The sequence below is a fragment of the Euprymna scolopes genome, chromosome 15, assembly GCF_053919585.1.
Source record: "Euprymna scolopes isolate OS-2025 chromosome 15, ASM5391958v1, whole genome shotgun sequence".
Lineage (NCBI taxonomy): Eukaryota > Metazoa > Mollusca > Cephalopoda > Sepiida > Sepiolidae > Euprymna > Euprymna scolopes.
The window spans coordinates 107,733,187-107,750,525 of NC_136496.1; the positions used below are offsets into that span (position 1 = coordinate 107,733,187).

Sequence of the window (17,339 nt, forward strand, 5' to 3'; positions counted from 1 at the left end):
GACGAGCACCTGCCATGGAAATAACGATAAAACAAGGATAGGCTCGCAACGTCTCTTCTGTGGGAGAGAGGTTGCAGGGTAGAGAAAAGGGCATCCCCCACTAAGCCACAAAGTCTATTTTGTACTCTGTCAAGGCAGGATAGGCTGTTTTTAGCAGCTCCTGCCCAGATGTGGCAACAGTATTCCATCCTTGGACGTACTTGGCTTTTATATAGATAGAGAATTGCATCAGTAGTGAGATATCTTCTGGAGCGGTAGAAGGATCCCACCATCTTTCCAGCGACCTTGGCAACAGACTTGATGTACGTGTTCCATTTCAGATCAGGAGTAAAGGTCAAACCTAGAAGCTTGTCAAAACACGAGGCCTCACCCACACGAGAGCCATCCATCCCAATTGATGCCAGATGGGGATCAGAGCGTTGATGATGTAAGGATAGGAGTTTGGTTTTGGATGCATTAAAGGTAACCAGCCACATCTTCCCCCACTGAACCTCGCACTCGAGATCAGAGGAGAGAGAATCAGAGAGACCTTTGTCATTTACAGCCTTTGATGTGTTGCCATAGATGGTCGTGTCATCAGCATAGATGTCAACAAATGATTTAAGTATGTGTTTAGGGAGGTCATTGATGTAGATCAGGAAGAGAGTTGGGCCTAGGATTGACCCCTGAGGGACTCCAGCATTTATATTGCAGGCTTCCGATTTTTGTCCATCTACCACTACTCTTATGAGCCTATCGGAGAGAAATGATTTAATGATTGAGAAAACATTTCCAGTTATACCATAGCTGGAAATCTTGTGAAGTAGAACCTTATGCCATACCTTGTCGAAGGCCTTTGATATGTCAAGAGCAATTGCCCTAGAAAGGAAGCCTCTGTCAAGAGATTCACTAATCTTATGGGATATAACCGGCAGTACATCTGCAGTAGATCTTGCAGAGCGGAAACCATATTGTGTGTCACTAAGAAGGTTATTCCTGCTGAGGTGGTTGACTATTTCTCTATTTAATATGGATTCCAGCAACTTACTCATAACACACAGGAGACTTATTGGTCTGTACTGAGAGGGAGATGACTTATCACCTGAATTCTTAAATACAGGGCAAACTGATGAGGTCTTCCAGGAAGTCGGAAAGCACTTCTCCTTAAGGCAGCGCTTAAACAGTTTCGTAAGTATGGGAGCAAGTTCTGGTTGAAGCTTTTTTAACACTATAATTGGGATGCAATCAGGGCCAGTTGCTTTACTGGAATCTAGGTTCTTGATTAGCTTGGCGACCTCATGCACGGATATTTGTATGTTACCTAGCTTGTTCTGTGTTATAGGAGGAAATATGGGGAGTTGATGACCTTTGTCGCATAGGGTAGAATTAGCTGCAAAGTTCTTTGCAAATAGTTTGGCCGTGTCTGACGCTGACGAGATGACCTCTGGTCCATTGATAATGGTTGGGATAGAACACACACATCTGTTCAGGATCCTATTTGTTATTTGCCAAAACTGGTGGGAACCAAGCCGCTGATCAGCTACCTTGGATTTAACAGACTGGGCATATAGCTCTCTTGCATTTTTTTTTACTCTTTTACAGTGGTTGCTGGCAGTCCTGAAAGCAGCTTTAGTCTCAGTGCATCTTTTATGTTTGTAGCTATGGAAAAAGTGATTTCTGTGCGCGATAGCAGCAGCACATTCTGGGGAGAACCATGGCTGGCTGTTAGGTTTTTGTTGGAATTTTTTAGATGGTATGAATTGGTCTATGCCTACAATTAACCATTCGGTCAGATCTGATACAATAGAGGACACTTCCTTTTTAAACCTGGAGTGCAGAGGTAAATCAGATATGAATGTACGGAAGCTATCCCAGTCAGCCATAGAGTATCGGTATACAGTACGGTGGAGGGGTACGTCTGGGGGCTTCTTACATTTCGTTTTTATCTTAACTGATACGACGGAGTGATCGGAGGATCCTAGAGGAGAATGAACGGAACATGAACATAGCTCAGGGGAAGTTGAGAGAAAAAGGTCTAGGAGGCTTGCATATTGACCGGGTGTGTCGGCACACGGGTGGGTTCAGGAACAATCTGAGTGAGGTCATAAGCAGTGGCAAATCATGACAAAACCTCCCCTCATCATCTGTCTTATTTGAATGGGTCAGCCATTCCACGTTATGGACGTTGAAGTCACCACAGATGTGGATGTTAGCCGAGGGATGTGAAGACAGTATGTGGTCTATTTTCTCAGATATGCTCTTAAAGATAGTAACTCTGCTGTTGTGGGGCCTATAGAGGGCAAATATAAATGCAGTGGTGTTAGCAAGTGCAACCCTGAAGCACATATAGGGTAAATTAGGATCTTCTCTAGAGATATCCCTGCCACACGGGAAGCCATCCTTAATGTAGGCACATATTCCATGCCCATGGCATTCTTGGGTGTCAGATTTAGCTGTTAAATTAGAGTATCCGTTAATACTAGAGAAGTGGTCGGCCCTAGTCCAGTTTCACTTAAAAATAATATGTCCGGTTTCGTCTCCTGTAATTGGGTTTCAACCTCTGGAAGTTGGAACGTAGACCCCTGATGTTGGAGAAGGAGACCTGGTAGTAGGGGTCTACGTTGGAAGATGGGGTTCTACGTTTAATCGAGTTTTTATTCTGGAGATATTTCATGTTGAGGTTTTGGGATTTGTGGAATAGGTCGGCATACTTGGTTAGAGCAGTACAGAGAGGGAAAGTAAGAGAGAAAAAGACAGGAAATTTTTTTTTTTTTGTAGCACACGAAAAGGTAAAGCCGTAACAATTACCCACTAGTATGGCATCGAGAGGCCCCACCAGAGACTACTGCATGGTCCAGATCCACTCACCAAATGGCAATAAAGCAGTCCCAGTACTTTGCACCTGCTGATAGAACAGCCTCCTTAGTGGTTAATCCAAGGTTTGGGTCCCTGACTATCAGGCGGATAACGTCAGCCCAGACAAAACGTTTACCTCCAGCACCCTTACTAGTGACATGGCCACAAGGACAGACAGAGACAGAAAAATTTCCGACATCTCAGACTACTGTTCACCAAGTTCTACCGACCTTTAAGCAGCTTTTTCTTCACCCTTTGTCAGAAAAATTACTCATTGAATGAGGACTGAATGACAAAATAGGAGAAGCAAGAGTTACTGGAGCTGCCGATAACACATCCACTGTATTATCTTCTCTCCATTTAAAAAGAAAAAGTGGGGGGAAGGAGGGGAATGGGTACAAGTGACTTATTTGTATCTAAGTAGTAAGTCCGTTGCTAAGTTTACAATTCAGGACACTTGATGATAATCTCCCCTCCCATATTAATGGGTTGAAGTTTGTCGTTAACAATCGAGTTTGAATCATTAGAGTTTCACTTTATAATTAATTAAAATCCAATAATTAACTATTATCAATTTGTAAAGTCGGCTTAATATTAATTTACATTCGAGTTTAGATAATTATTCAAGGTTTTACTTTAGGAGGTTCGTTTTCATGAGTAACTGTTTCTTTGCACTGTATTATATTTTGAATGTACTTGAACATAAGGCTAACTATATACGATGGTTTGATTGGCCAGCAAGGAAGCAAGCATTTTCAATGCAGGCAAGCTTGCAGTAATATTAAATAAAGTCCTAAGTTTATCTACTCTAATAGAGAATAATTTCCGGCATTTTTTCTTTTATCGTTAGTTGTCGGCATTTTGTTTGGTTTTATTAAGTTTGAAGATGCACCTATATAAGTGAATGTTTTCAATGTTTTATTGTTTAGTGGTTCATCCATCTCAGTGTTGGTGAATCTTATACTGGGGAGTCGAGGTGAGAGGGGACCTGAAGGTGTATAAAGCGAGTGCTGGTTAATCCTCTTCTGGTTTTCACTGGGAATTATATTATTGGATCTGCTAATCTGGTTGTTTTTGTTGTTATTGTTATTATTATTAGAACCCCGACCATATGCTTCCCTATATATATACTTGTGTCCTGAGTAATTCGATTATATTCATTATTTCTACATTTGATTGGTTATTTGCATGTTTTGGCAATTGCGTGACTGTGCAAGTATATATCACGTCTTTGTGTATGCAATCGTTATTAAGACGGCATTCATTTTTATTTCGCCAGTTACATTAGTTTCAACGGGAATATCCTGCACTTGTTTAATTTCCCTGTTATTTGTCGAAATTATTGTATGTGCTAGATTAGGCATTCTGGAGTATGATATTTATATAGAGTTTTTGTTTAATATATAGTACTATATTATGCGGGTATTTAAAGGATTTTTCTACTATTCTAAAGAATTCTTTGAGTATGTTAGTTTTTAGATTTGAGCTGAATGGAGGATTGAACGAAATGCCCTTTTTACGTCTTACTTTTCTATTTTATTAAATTGATTTTGGTTTGGAATTGTGTAGGGGCAGTGTCCTTAACGAGGAGATTAATATTGTTAGGAAGATTTTGGCTTATTTTGTTGTTGTTAGTTTTTATTGTCATATCTTCTATAATATAAAGCTGAACGTCTGTGTGTGTGTCTGGTCACGAATAAGCTCCTATATGGTTGACTATTTAAAAAAAACTGATTACATATAATGATAGAAGATGCATCGAAAATCAGGAATGGGTATGTTTGATCTGACAGAGCGGTGGTTCATTAAAATTGTGGGGTCTGTGTACGCGACTGGCGCCCAAAGTATGGAAATAAAAAATGAAAAAAAAACGTTTATAAGGGGTTTTGATATAGATGTACATAAGAATACTTTGATAAGTATGTTTCAATTTAAATAGGGATAGTATAATTAAATTGTGTGGTCTGCGTTCACGCCTGTACTCCATGGAAATATAGCACAAACATTAACAAAGACTTTTCATATCTATCTGCGCAAGTATACTTTGATAATTATATTTCAGTTTGAAGAAATATAGTATAATAAAATTATTAAGTGTTCGTTCGTGCCTGACCTCCATAGAATGTAAATATGTCACAAAGTTTTAGAAGGTTTTTTAAAAGGGGTGAGGGTCCACAATAACACCTTAACTTAAATCTTAATTCACGGTAGCTTTTATTTATTTTTTGAGTTGAATCATATTGTGTCAAATAAATTTACCTCATAAATTCACATTCTTATTAAAGTGAAAGCCCCCCCCCCAAATAGCCGGAACTTTAGACAATTCTCGACACAAATTTTGCATAACTCTGTAATTGTCCTTCTCCACTTGCACGTGGCACTCTTTCGAAAATAGATAAATAATAAAAAATAAGAACGTTACTTGTTATCATACCAAAAGAAGGAAAAAATCCTGTTTACGTGATTATGTGTCTTTTTAAAAATATTTACATAACCTTTTTATTTTTATTTATATATCTGTTTAAGCTTTTTTTGTCAGTGTACTAGAAGGAATTCAGTTGATTACAACCATTTTTACGTATTCTTTACATTACAATAGTACAACCCTATATCCGACGGCGCAATACTACACCGTTCAATACTGTAAAACTGAAACGAAGCTGTTCTGCTTGAAAAGGTCTCCATTTTCTTCTTATTCATATTTATATCGATTCTTTGCTTTAAAAAACTAAAGTAATTACGTGTTTACTTTTTTAATATCCCATTTTGCTGTTTCGGATTATTTTACTAAAGTAAGTAAAGCGTCATTATTTTTCAAAACTGTTTTTGTTTCTTTGTTTTTCAATATTTCGTTGATATTATTTAGTAAGAGTGTTTAGCAGAAAAGCCAACAAACGACTACCCAAAAAAATAAATATACAAGAAATAAATGTTACCATAGTCAATAAAATTTCAGTTCATGTTTTTTTTTTGTTTTGAAATAGTTTTTAATGCTCTTTGAAATAATTCCAGCGAACCGAAATCAAAACGAAATTTGAGGCGATAACTACTTAAATTAATTTTTATATAAACTACACATGCTATAATCGAATATTCCTCAAGCACAAAATAACGGAAAACATTAAAATATGTTTATAAATATTCCTTACATTGACGAAACTCTCTTAAATTGTTAACACAGAATGCTCAGGTGCCCCTCCTTCAAATTGAAAACGCGGCTCTCCATTTCAAAGTCGCTGCCATTTTGATTTTTTTAAAACCGGTTCGTAAATTAAAAAAATTTTTTTTTTTTTTTACAAACTACTTAAAAATACAAACCAATGAACTTTTCTACCATAAAAGTAATGTTTATTGACTATGGTAACATTTATTTCTTGTATATTTATATTATTATATATTTAACATTTTGTCTTTGTAAGGAAACATCATTTTGTTGGTCACTCTTGGCTACGAATGGAAACAAAGTTGATATAAAAAAATATATTTTCGCGAAAATTATCTTTACTTTCATCATATTTTGCTTAAGGTAAAATTTTTGAGTATCAAAACCCATCTCTTTACAACCCCCTCCTTTTCATAACCTATCATACTTTCATCAATCACAGTCCATTTTCTGTAGGCTGTTTTTGAACCCAGTCAACGACAGGTACTTCTGCTGGTATATATACTCTTTATTTGTTTTTACATAAGCAGTAATACGTTGCTACACAGTAATGAGCAAGTTTCGGTCATCTAGCTGCCAGTAACTAGAGACATCCTCGGGTGATACAGCATAAACGAAAGCAAAGTTTGCAATGAAAATATCAGGTCTTCCTCGTCACAGGGAGTTAATATCAGGAGGTTTCGTCAAATGTTGTGAAAAATAAATAACGAAGTAGAAGATGGTATACTCTTTATTTGTTTTTACATAAGCAGTAATATCTTGCTACACAGTCATGAGCATGTTTCGGTCAGCTACTAAGTAGTAGTAACTAGAAACCGACCTCTTCAGGCAATACAGCTTATAGGAAAGCAAATTTTGCAATGAAAGTACCAAATCTTCCTTGTCAGAGGGAGTAAATATCAGGCGGTTCTATCAAATGTTGTGAAAAATATGATTTGGTTTTATGTAATACAATTTTTTGGTGGTGATTTCAAGGCATGTCTTTTTCCTTTCTACTCGTCTCGCATCCCCATCTACCCCCCCATTTCTTATCATAGCTTTTTTAGTTATTTACTAAGCGAAGCTTTGAAATTTGTTTAGCAATAACGATAATTATAATAATAATAAAATCTCAAAATGTATATAATTAATTTATCTCCATGCTTGTATATAAATATCTACTTTAATCGTAATAATCATAATTAAAAATAGAAGCTAATGGGGGATAAACAAGTTGGTGACTACGATACTTATGGTGATTGGTAATGATAATTTTAATACTAATTATATTTATTAATAATGCTGACAATAGTGAGAAGAAAGTACTTAAAGTAAAATTAAAAAATCAAAATGTAAATGATGATGAGGGTATCGGACGGGGATGGGGTACGAGTAGGAAGGAAAAAGACATGCCTTAGAATCACCACCAATAAATTATTTATCGTTTCCCCTTTTCATTCTTCCTCTTTCCCTTTTTCTATTCTTCCTTTCTTTCTTTCTTGCTTTCTTTTTTCTTTTCTTCTTTGCTCCCTTGCGTCTTTTCCTTTTTTTTCTTATCTTTTAACCTCTTCAGTGATGTATGTAGGGATGATAGTGGTAGAGTGAAGATATACAAAAGGGCAAAAATTCTAGTTAGATTAAAAATATCCTTATAACTGAACAACCCCTATTAAATCTGAAATGCCTTATGTCAAATTCACATTCCTCTGCTGATTGAACCTATACGCACTAGTATGTTGAAGATTTAAGGCGGCTATCACACACGTATAGGAATACTGTTCTTTCTAGTATTCCATTACTTCTCTTTTGATCTTTAATTCCCCATCCTTTCCTGTTTATTTTTATATCTAAACACAGATTTAAATCCGCACCCCTAATGGGTGTTATTTACCTCCAACCAAATCTTATTTTTCACAACATTTGACAGAACCTCCTGATATTGACTCCCTGTAATAAAAAAGATTTGATATTTTCATTGCAAACTTTGCTTTCATATAAGCTGTACCGCCTGAATAGGTCGGTCTCTAGTAACTAGTGGCTGACCGAAACATGCTCATTACTGTGTATCAATATATTACTGATTATGTAAAAGTAAATAGTGTATCCTGCTTCTACTTCGGTATTGAATTATTTATGGTTTTCCCTTTTCATTTTTCTCTTTTATCTATTCTTCCTTTTTTTTCTTTCTTTCGTTCTTCTTTGTTCCCTTAGGTATTAAATTTGCATTAAACATCATTGGTTACTTAACCTCTGGAAAACAATAATCTCAGATTTTATATATAACTACTTAATTTACTCACATAAAATTAATATACGAAAGTATAAATTTATGCGTAAACTTTAAGTATTTACTTCAAAAGTGCTCAATACGTAGGTAGAGCTAGTTAGTAAGTTATAAAATATATATGGCGATTAAGCTACACTGAATATTCTGCGTTTCATCCACTCTAGGACCCTTCAGGTTTATGCGTGAATTTTGTGGTTGCTTGTCGTTTTTATATATGCATCTTCTATAGAGATTTTAGTTAGCCAATCAGCTTTCTGCTGATAGGAAGGGCGCGGGGGATACTAGAAAGCTGATTGGCTTACTAAAATCTCTATAAAAGATACGTATATAAAAACGACAAACAGCCACAAAATTCGCGCATAAGCCTGAAGAGTCCTAGAATGGATGAAACGCGGAATATTCAGTGTAGCTTACTCGCCATACATATTTTATAACTTACTATATATATATATATATATATATATATATATATATATATATATATATATATATATTATGCGATTTTCTAGGCTTACTAAAAGACTGTCATACAGCGAAACAATCTATCTGTGGATGACTATATATATATAAACAATAGTAGTTCAATTATCAAGTCTTTATTCGTTTTTTCCTGTCAAATTAAACAAAGAATAATTCAATGTGGCTTGACAATTGTTTTGTGCACAAACTATATATATATATATATATATATATATATATATATATATATATAGTCTTTGAAGTTTTCAACCTTTAAAACTATACAAAAAAATATTTTTTATCATTCGTTAGAAAACCATCTATTCAGTAAGTTATTTAATCACCTGCAATCACTGCATCATCTCGCTCTCGAATTTACTATAGTACCAATAATTTACTTTTCAATATATATTAAATCTCCGAAACAGCTACATGGTAAGCAGCTGATGATCCGCGTTTTCTATTTACACAATTTTAGTTAAGGTTTTCTCTTTTCATCCTTATGTAGTTAAATTCTGTTTTAAAATTGAAGACTTTTGCGAAATCGGCTTATGCAAATGCTAAGTCTATTTCTATTTAACAACTTTAGTTAAGGCTTTTTTTTTTCATCCTTATATAAATGGATTCTCTTTTGTCACTATAAACATTGTAGGTGCTAAGTCTGCGATAGGTTAAAGTTATTTTTATTTATTTATTTTTCCTTCCGGGAATTTAAACTGCTTTCTTCGTTAATCAAAGCTTCTTTAGAATATATATATATATATATATCCCTTTTTTTTCATATATATATATATATTTCCCTTTTTTTCTTCATATATATATATATATATATATATATATATATATATATATATATATATATATATATATATATATATATATATATATATATTGAAATGCCGTAGGAATACAGATTGTATAATACTGTAAGCATACAGTCCAAATAAATATTAATATCAATATTTATAAGACGATCCCAAGCAGATCAAAAAAAGCTCAAAATACGAGATGATGGAATAATGGAAATTCTGAATTAAATTATGCAGATTGACAACAAAACTTATTGTTTGACAAGGAGTACGAAAAAACTTTAAAATTTGACAATTGTTTTGGGCACAAACAAATAAAATGTATATAGCGGTTAAGCTACACTGGATACTCCGCGTTTCATCCACTTTAGGATTCTTCAGGCTTATGCGCATAAGCCTGAAGAGTCCTAAAGTGGATGAAACGCGGAATATTCAATGTAGCTTCATCGCCATATACATTTTATAACTTACTAACTAGATCTACCTACGTATTGAGCACTTTTGAAGTAAATGCTTACGCATAAATCTATACTTTCGTATATTAATTTTATGTGAGTAAATTAAGTATATATATATATATATATATAGAGAGAGAGACAGAGAGAGAGATAGATAGATAGATAGAGAGAGAGAGAGAGAGAGAGAGAGAGAGAGAGATGTGTGTGTGTGTTATTTTTAGAATAACATTCAAGACACGAACAGTAGTCCGCGTAATCCAAATAATCTCATTGTTTTTTGTTTTTAATTTTTTTTTTCTCCGCCAAAACAAAAAAAAGAAAAGAAAATCATCCATTCTTTTTGTTTTTGCATCTTTCTCTTTCTCTTTTACAGTCCGCAGCAGATTCTCGGATGGTAAGCTGAATCGCTTTTGCCTCTTTTTCCTTCTCCCCATCACTCACCTTTTGCCTCTTTTTCACTTCTCCCTTTCTTCTTTTCCATACTTTTTCACTCCCTTTTTTCATTCCCTTTTTCCCTTCTTCCACAGTTTCTTCGTATTTGTTGCACTTGATTCATATTCCCTTTCTCTTCTCTCCTTTCTTCTGTTTTCACCCTCCACTCCTTTCTACCATCCTTTCTTTATTTTAACTCTTTTATAAAGCAATCTATTTTTTGTCTTTTTTTTTTTTTTTTTGCTATTTATGTAATTATTATCATTGTTTCTGCCTTTTCATTGCCGTTTTCATCTTCTAAATTTCTCTTTTTTTTTCTTCATATTATTTTTTTTACTATATCCAACCCACCTTGTTCGGAATGCGATAAAGTTATTTCGGTGTTCAATTTTTATTTGTTGCACATTTTTTTAAAATTAAGGTAGACAACTATTACATTCTTCACTAGCAGAACAGCTCGGCTTTGCTCGGGTCCTATGTTCTGTTAATAACTTTATATGCATATGTATATATATATTAAAAAGTTTGTACTCGTGTCCAGATAACCTACATCTAAAATTTCAAGTGTTTAGACCTAAAATTGGCGAAGGTGTTTGGTAGAGTTTTAAAAGCTGAAATCGCTGAACTTTGACCACTTGACAGCCAAATTTCTGGCCGAAAACAGATTAAAATATTTTCCCAAATCTCGATACCCCTAATGTCAAATTTCGAGTCTGTAGACTAAAAGTTGACAGAGTAGTTTGCTAGGGAAATGTACACACACAAACAATTTCACTTTTATAGATATAATAGATAGATTAATTCACTATTAATCTCAAACCCAAAATTATTTGCTTTTAATTTACTATTACTCTCAAAACCAACTTTATTTACTATTTGCGTTTCTGCCTGGCTTTGCTCAGGCCCCTTGTACTGTTCATAACTTGCCCTACGTGTGAATACACCTTATGTAAGATTTTAAATGTGTAGACCAAAAATTGTCTAAGTAATTTCGTAGAGACCGCAGAGGTCAATTTTTTAAAAACTTTGACCCCAATTTTGATCGCTTTACATTTATTATTTTGGTCTCAAATCAAAATAAAAAGTTTTACCCATGACCAAATTACCTACATGTAAAATTTTAAATGTTTAGACCCAAAATTGGCAGAAAAATTTGGTAAAATCTGCAAAGGTCAACTCTTTCAACATTGACCTTTTGGCAGTCAAATTTTTGCCCCAAAACTGATTAAAATGCTTGCTGCATGTCTGAATACCCGTTATGTATAAATTTAAAATGTTTAGACCCAAAATTGGCTGAGTAATTTGCTAGTCACCGCAAAGGTTAAATCTTTTGTAACTTGGCAGTTTAAATTTTCGAACCAAACCGATTAAAAAGCTTGCAGAATGTCTGAATACCCTTTATGCAAAATTTCAAATGTTTAGACCAGAAATTGGCTGAGTAATTTGGTAGAGACTTCAGAGGTCAAATTTTTAAAAAACTTTGATCCCAGTTTTGACCCTTTAACATTTATTATTTTGGGCTCATATCAAATTAAAAATTTTTGATCCATGTCAAAGTAATCTACATTTAAAATTTCAAGTGTTTAGACCCAAAATTGGTGGAGGAGTTTGGTAGAGTTTTCGAAGGTCAAATTGTTGAACTTTAACCCTTTGACAGTCAAATTTTTGGCCGAAAACGAATTAAAAATATTTTCCTCAATCTCAATACGCCTTATCTCAAATCTTGAGTCTCTAAACTGAAAACTGACAGAGTTAAGGGAATGACACACACACACACACACACACACATATTTTCACTTTTATAGATATAGATTTTAGAATTATTTATTCCATTTATTGATTTATATTTTTAGCTTAAGTGCTTAGTGATAATAAGTTAAATATAATTAATTATAATCAGGAAAACATGAAAGGAAATTAAAAAATTAACTTGAGAGAAAGAGGGATAAATAAAAACCTGGCTAGAGGTAGATTAATTTTGCAATTCAATTTCTAAGAGCCGTCCATCACATGCAAGCATGTAAAATGGATATTAAGCCGTATATGATGATGGAAGATGAAATGTTTTCTTGAAACTAAAACCCTTAGAATACAACTATTAGGTTGGTGCAAAAATAATGTTTTTTGACATGAAGTTGAACGTCAAAAAACGACATTATTTTTGCACCAACCTAATAGCAGTACTGACCCGGCGTTACCCAGGGGGTTACAGCAAGATCATTGGATTTTTAAGGTAGGCAACTCCTATTGTATTTTTTAATTACAAATTAGTTATCTCACTTACTGGTTTTAATTTTAGAGATATCAAATATTTTTATATTACCTGTCGTAGGTAATTTTTAAATAAATTAATTTAATAAATTACCCATCTTAGGTAATTTATTAAATAAATTTTCAAAAGCAAATGAAAATTTTCTAGCATTTAAGCTGATCTGATAAATTTATAGGTTAGAATTAATAATCACATTATTTTTATTGTGTAATGGAATGGTCTCGTGGTGCAACGGATAAAGTATTAAGTACAATTAGTTCCAATTTATGGTCCTCCCTCACCAAACTTTCACGAAAAGCACTTGTCTAGCTGAAACCACTACCACTATCAATTATTTCCGCCACTCTTTATCTGTGCCTAAACTTAAATGTAGATTCCATGAACAAAGCTTCTTTCTTAGAACTGCACGCTTGTAGAATTCTCTTCCATTTCTCTGCTTTCCATCTGACTACAATATGGCCATCTTCAAGTCCAATGTAAACAAGTTCATGATGAGCCGTCCCCTTAAGTAACAGGATTCACCAAATTTCCACTACTAACGACTACTAGGATATTGTTCCATTGACTACCGTATACTCATTAACCCTTATCCTTGAGTGGCCTCCTGCCCTTGATAAGTGGTGACTCCTTTGTAAAAAAAAAAGAAAGAAAAGTGATGGTCTTCTAGAGTTTGAAGGTTCAATCCTCACTATAGGCGATGCTAAGAATATAATTAATAATTTCTTATGATTTCAACCGGATTATGGTTGATGGAATGGGAACAATCTACCCCCCATATAGTAAATAAAAGATTCAGTTTGAAATTCTGTACAGATTTTTGAATTCGACATAAAGATCCTCAAGTTAGACAAGATGTACCTGATGAAGGTTGGAGGCTACATCGGCCAACACGTTGTGAAAACAACATCCAATATGAGAAAAGTAGCCTTAAGAAATTAAAAATGCTTTTTAAAACATGACAAAAGAAAACTTCTTATAGATGTGTTCACTATATCTTTAAAGTTTGCAACAACAACAACAAAAAAAAGCATTAATTCTTCATAAATAGAATCTGTTCTGGGAATACCATGAAACTGCAGCCGATGATATATACATAGATTTATAATATGAATAATCAGTTAAAGCAACAGACACCATGAATTGATATTTAAAGATATTTAAAACTTAAGCAGTAGCACAAAGGAAGATGGAGAGGATAATGTTAGGCATCACTCTACAAGACAGAAAGACAAACATCTGGATCCGCCAACAAACAAGAACTATTGACATCAATGCTGCCATCAAAACATCCAAACACAGATTGGCAGGGCACGTAGCCAGACAACATTACAACAGATGGTCCATGTGAACATAAGTGGTCAAAGGGAAGACCAAGAATGGGATGGAGGGACGACCTGATACAACACATGAGTCCCACATGGTAGCGGATAGCTTTGGATAGAGTTAGATGGCTAAAGTCCAGGGAGGGGTTCCTCATTGAGTGATAAAACCCTTATTGATTGATAGATTGATTGAAAACTTGAAGTATAAAAGGTTCACCAAAAATATATGATTCAACATTAAATAATGCAAAGAAAGGGTTGGTAAACTATAAAACCATTGACACATCGGTTCTCATTAGATCACTGAAGTTAAGCAACATTGAGCTTCGTCTGTACTAGATGGGTGACCATTTGAGAATACAAAGCGCTGTATGTAGGAAGAAGTTGAAACCTCCCTGTAAGAATTGCAAACACCTAACATTATCTACCTGAACCAGAGTATACATGCGACTAGGGATGGCTTGTGAATGAATTCGATATTCCCTAGACACTTCCTCTTTTGGGGAAAGACAGTCCAACCCACTTGGCGTTAATGCAGCTGGGTGGTTGGCTATATAAATCCAACCAAATAAAATTGGCAATGGTCCTGTTGTCATAACTTGGATCGGTAGAGAGCATGAGTTGTGCAGTGGCACATCTCCGATCTCTGTCGTTGAACATTATGTCACTTTCAGACAGGATAGAAGGCTACTATCACTCTTGTGATTTGTATACAACTGACCAACTAGTAGATGGTTTGCAACAAAGAAAGAAAACTGGTTTTCATCAAACGGAAATGGAATTATGTTGTCTTTTCTAGGGCAACTATTTTTCTGTTCCACACTTTAGACCAGCGTTTTTAAACATGGGTCTTCAACCGGGGAGCCATAAGAGGATGACAAAAAGATGTAAATACAAAAAACTTTTAATGCATAAATAATATGGCAATTCTCTAGCCGTGAAAAAGTCATTTATCTTTAGATGCAGTGGAACCTCTAGATACGAAATTAATTGGTTCTGGCTTGCTTTTCGTATCCTGAAATTTTTGTATTCTCAAATGCGTTTTACATGTAACTCGCCTCATCCATTTCCAACTTTATGAAAACACTCATTAAATTTTATAATAAGGATAACACCAGAATGAAATAAGAGCTGTTGTGGCCATGTCACTAGTAAGAGTGCTGGAGGTAAACGTTTCATCTGGGCTGACATTATCTGCCTGATAGTCAGGGACCTGAACCTTGGATTAACCACTAAGGAGGCTGTCCTATCAGCAGGTGCAAAGTACTGGGGCTGCTGTATTGTCATTTGGTGAATGGATTCTGAACCATGCAGTAGTTTCTGGTGGGGCCTCTCGATGCCATACTAGTGGATAATTGTTACGGCTTTACCTTATCATGTGCTACAAAAAAAAAAATTCCTGTCTTTTTCTCTCTTACTTTCCCTCTCTGTCCTGCTCTAACCAAATCTGTCGACCTGTTCCACAAATCCCAAAACCTCAACATGAAATATCTCAAAAAAAAAACAAAAAAACACGAATAAACCTAGAACCCCATCCTCCAATGTAAACCCCTTCTACCATGTCTTCTTCTCCAATATCAGAGGTCTACGTTCCAATCTTCCAGAGGTTGAAACCCATTTGCAGGAGACGAAACCGGACATATTCTTCCTAAGCGAAACTGGCATAGGGCCGACCACTTCCCTAAATGAGTTCATAATTAAAGGATACTCTAACTTAACATCTAAATCTGACCCCCAAGATCGCCATGAGCATGGAGTGTGTGCCTACATTAAAGTTGGCTTTCCATGTGGTAGGGATATCTCCAGAGAATACCCTAATCTACCTTCTATGTGCTTCCGGGTTGCACTAGCTTACACCACTGCATTTATATTTGCCCTCTATCGCCCCCACAACAGCAGGGTTTCCATCTTTAAGCGTATATCTGAGAAAATTGACCACAACTTGTCTGCTCATCCTTCGGCTAACATTCGCATTTGCGGTGACTTCAATGTCCATAATGTGGAATGGTTGACCCACTCAAATAAGACAGATGATGAGGGGAGATTCAGTCATGATTTTGACATTGCCTATGACCTCACTCAGATTGTTTGCAAGCCCATCCGTGTGCCTGATACTACCGGTCAGTATGCAAGCCTTCTAGACATTTTTCTCACAACTTCCCCTATGTTCATGTTCCGTTCTATCTCCCCTGTGATCCTCCGACTACTCCATAGTATCAGTTAAGATAAAAATGAAATGTAATAAGACTTCAGACATACCTTTCCACCATACTGTATACCGATACTCTATGGCTGACTGGGATAGCTTCCGTATATTCATATCTGATCTACCTCTGCATTTTATGTTTAAAAAGTATGTGTCCTCTATAGTATCAGACCTGACCGAATGGTTAATTGTAGACATAGACCAATTCATTCCATCAAAAAAATTCTAACAAAAACCTAACAGCCAGCCATGGTTCTCCCCTGAATGTGCTGCTGCCATTGTGCACAGAAATCACTTTTTCCATATCTACCAACTAAAGCTGCTTTCAGGACCACCAGCAACCACTGTAAAAGAGTAATAAAAAGTACAGGAGTGCTATATGCTCAGTCCGTTAAATCCAAAGTAGCTGAGCAGCAGCTTGGTTCTCACCAGTTTTGGTAAATAGCAAACAGGATCCCGAACAGAAGCGTGTGTTCTATCGTGACCATCGTCATAGATGGTCTGTCAGCTGAGAAATGACGTCATCGCCATAAGTCCTAGTAAGCAATATAAGTGTAACACAGACTGTCGATAATGAGCAGACATTTTTTACAGAAAGCGTTAGAAAACTTCAAAATTCGATTAAAAAAGATAAACATGATACTTTGTACTGAAACTCATCCAGTATTAATAATAAAAATATTAATAATAATAAACGAATTGAAAGGGAGAAAAGTTGTTAAAAAGTTTAAGAAAAGGAATACGATTTGATTTGTATGAAACTGAAGTTTATTCAATAGAAATAAATAAAAATGAACAATAAATATTTTTTAAATAAAAAAAACAATATTTTAAAAATCAAAACTGAAAAACAAACCATAAATTTGTTTAACTGAAAAACGAACAATAAATTAGTTTAATTGAAAAACGAACAATAAATTGGTTTAACTGAGTCACGAACAATAAATTAGTTTAATTGAAAAACGAACAATAAATTGGTTTAACTGAATAACGAACAATAAATTAGTTTAATTGAAAAACGAACAATAAATTGGTTTAACTGAATAACGAACAATAAATTAGTTTAACTGAATAACAAACAATAAGTTAAAAATTAAATTCAAACAAATTTTAGTAT

At 34.8% G+C, this 17,339-nt stretch overlaps 1 protein-coding gene across 7 annotated transcripts in view; it reads left to right on the forward strand.

The window, feature by feature from the left end:
- The window catches only part of LOC145294057 (regulator of G-protein signaling 7-like), a 728,168-nt gene that overhangs the window by 437,631 nt on the left and 273,198 nt on the right, over nucleotides 1–17,339 (forward strand). For 5 of the 7 annotated variants that reach the window (XM_080141049.1, XM_080141050.1, XM_080141048.1 and 2 more), the window contains exon 10: nucleotides 10,364–10,384. The exons of the other annotated variants lie outside the window; for them this stretch is intronic. In XM_080141049.1, the coding sequence (XP_079997175.1) occupies nucleotides 10,364–10,384 (21 nt within the window). The remainder of the gene's footprint in view (nucleotides 1–10,363; nucleotides 10,385–17,339) is intronic. 7 annotated transcript variants of the gene reach the window in all.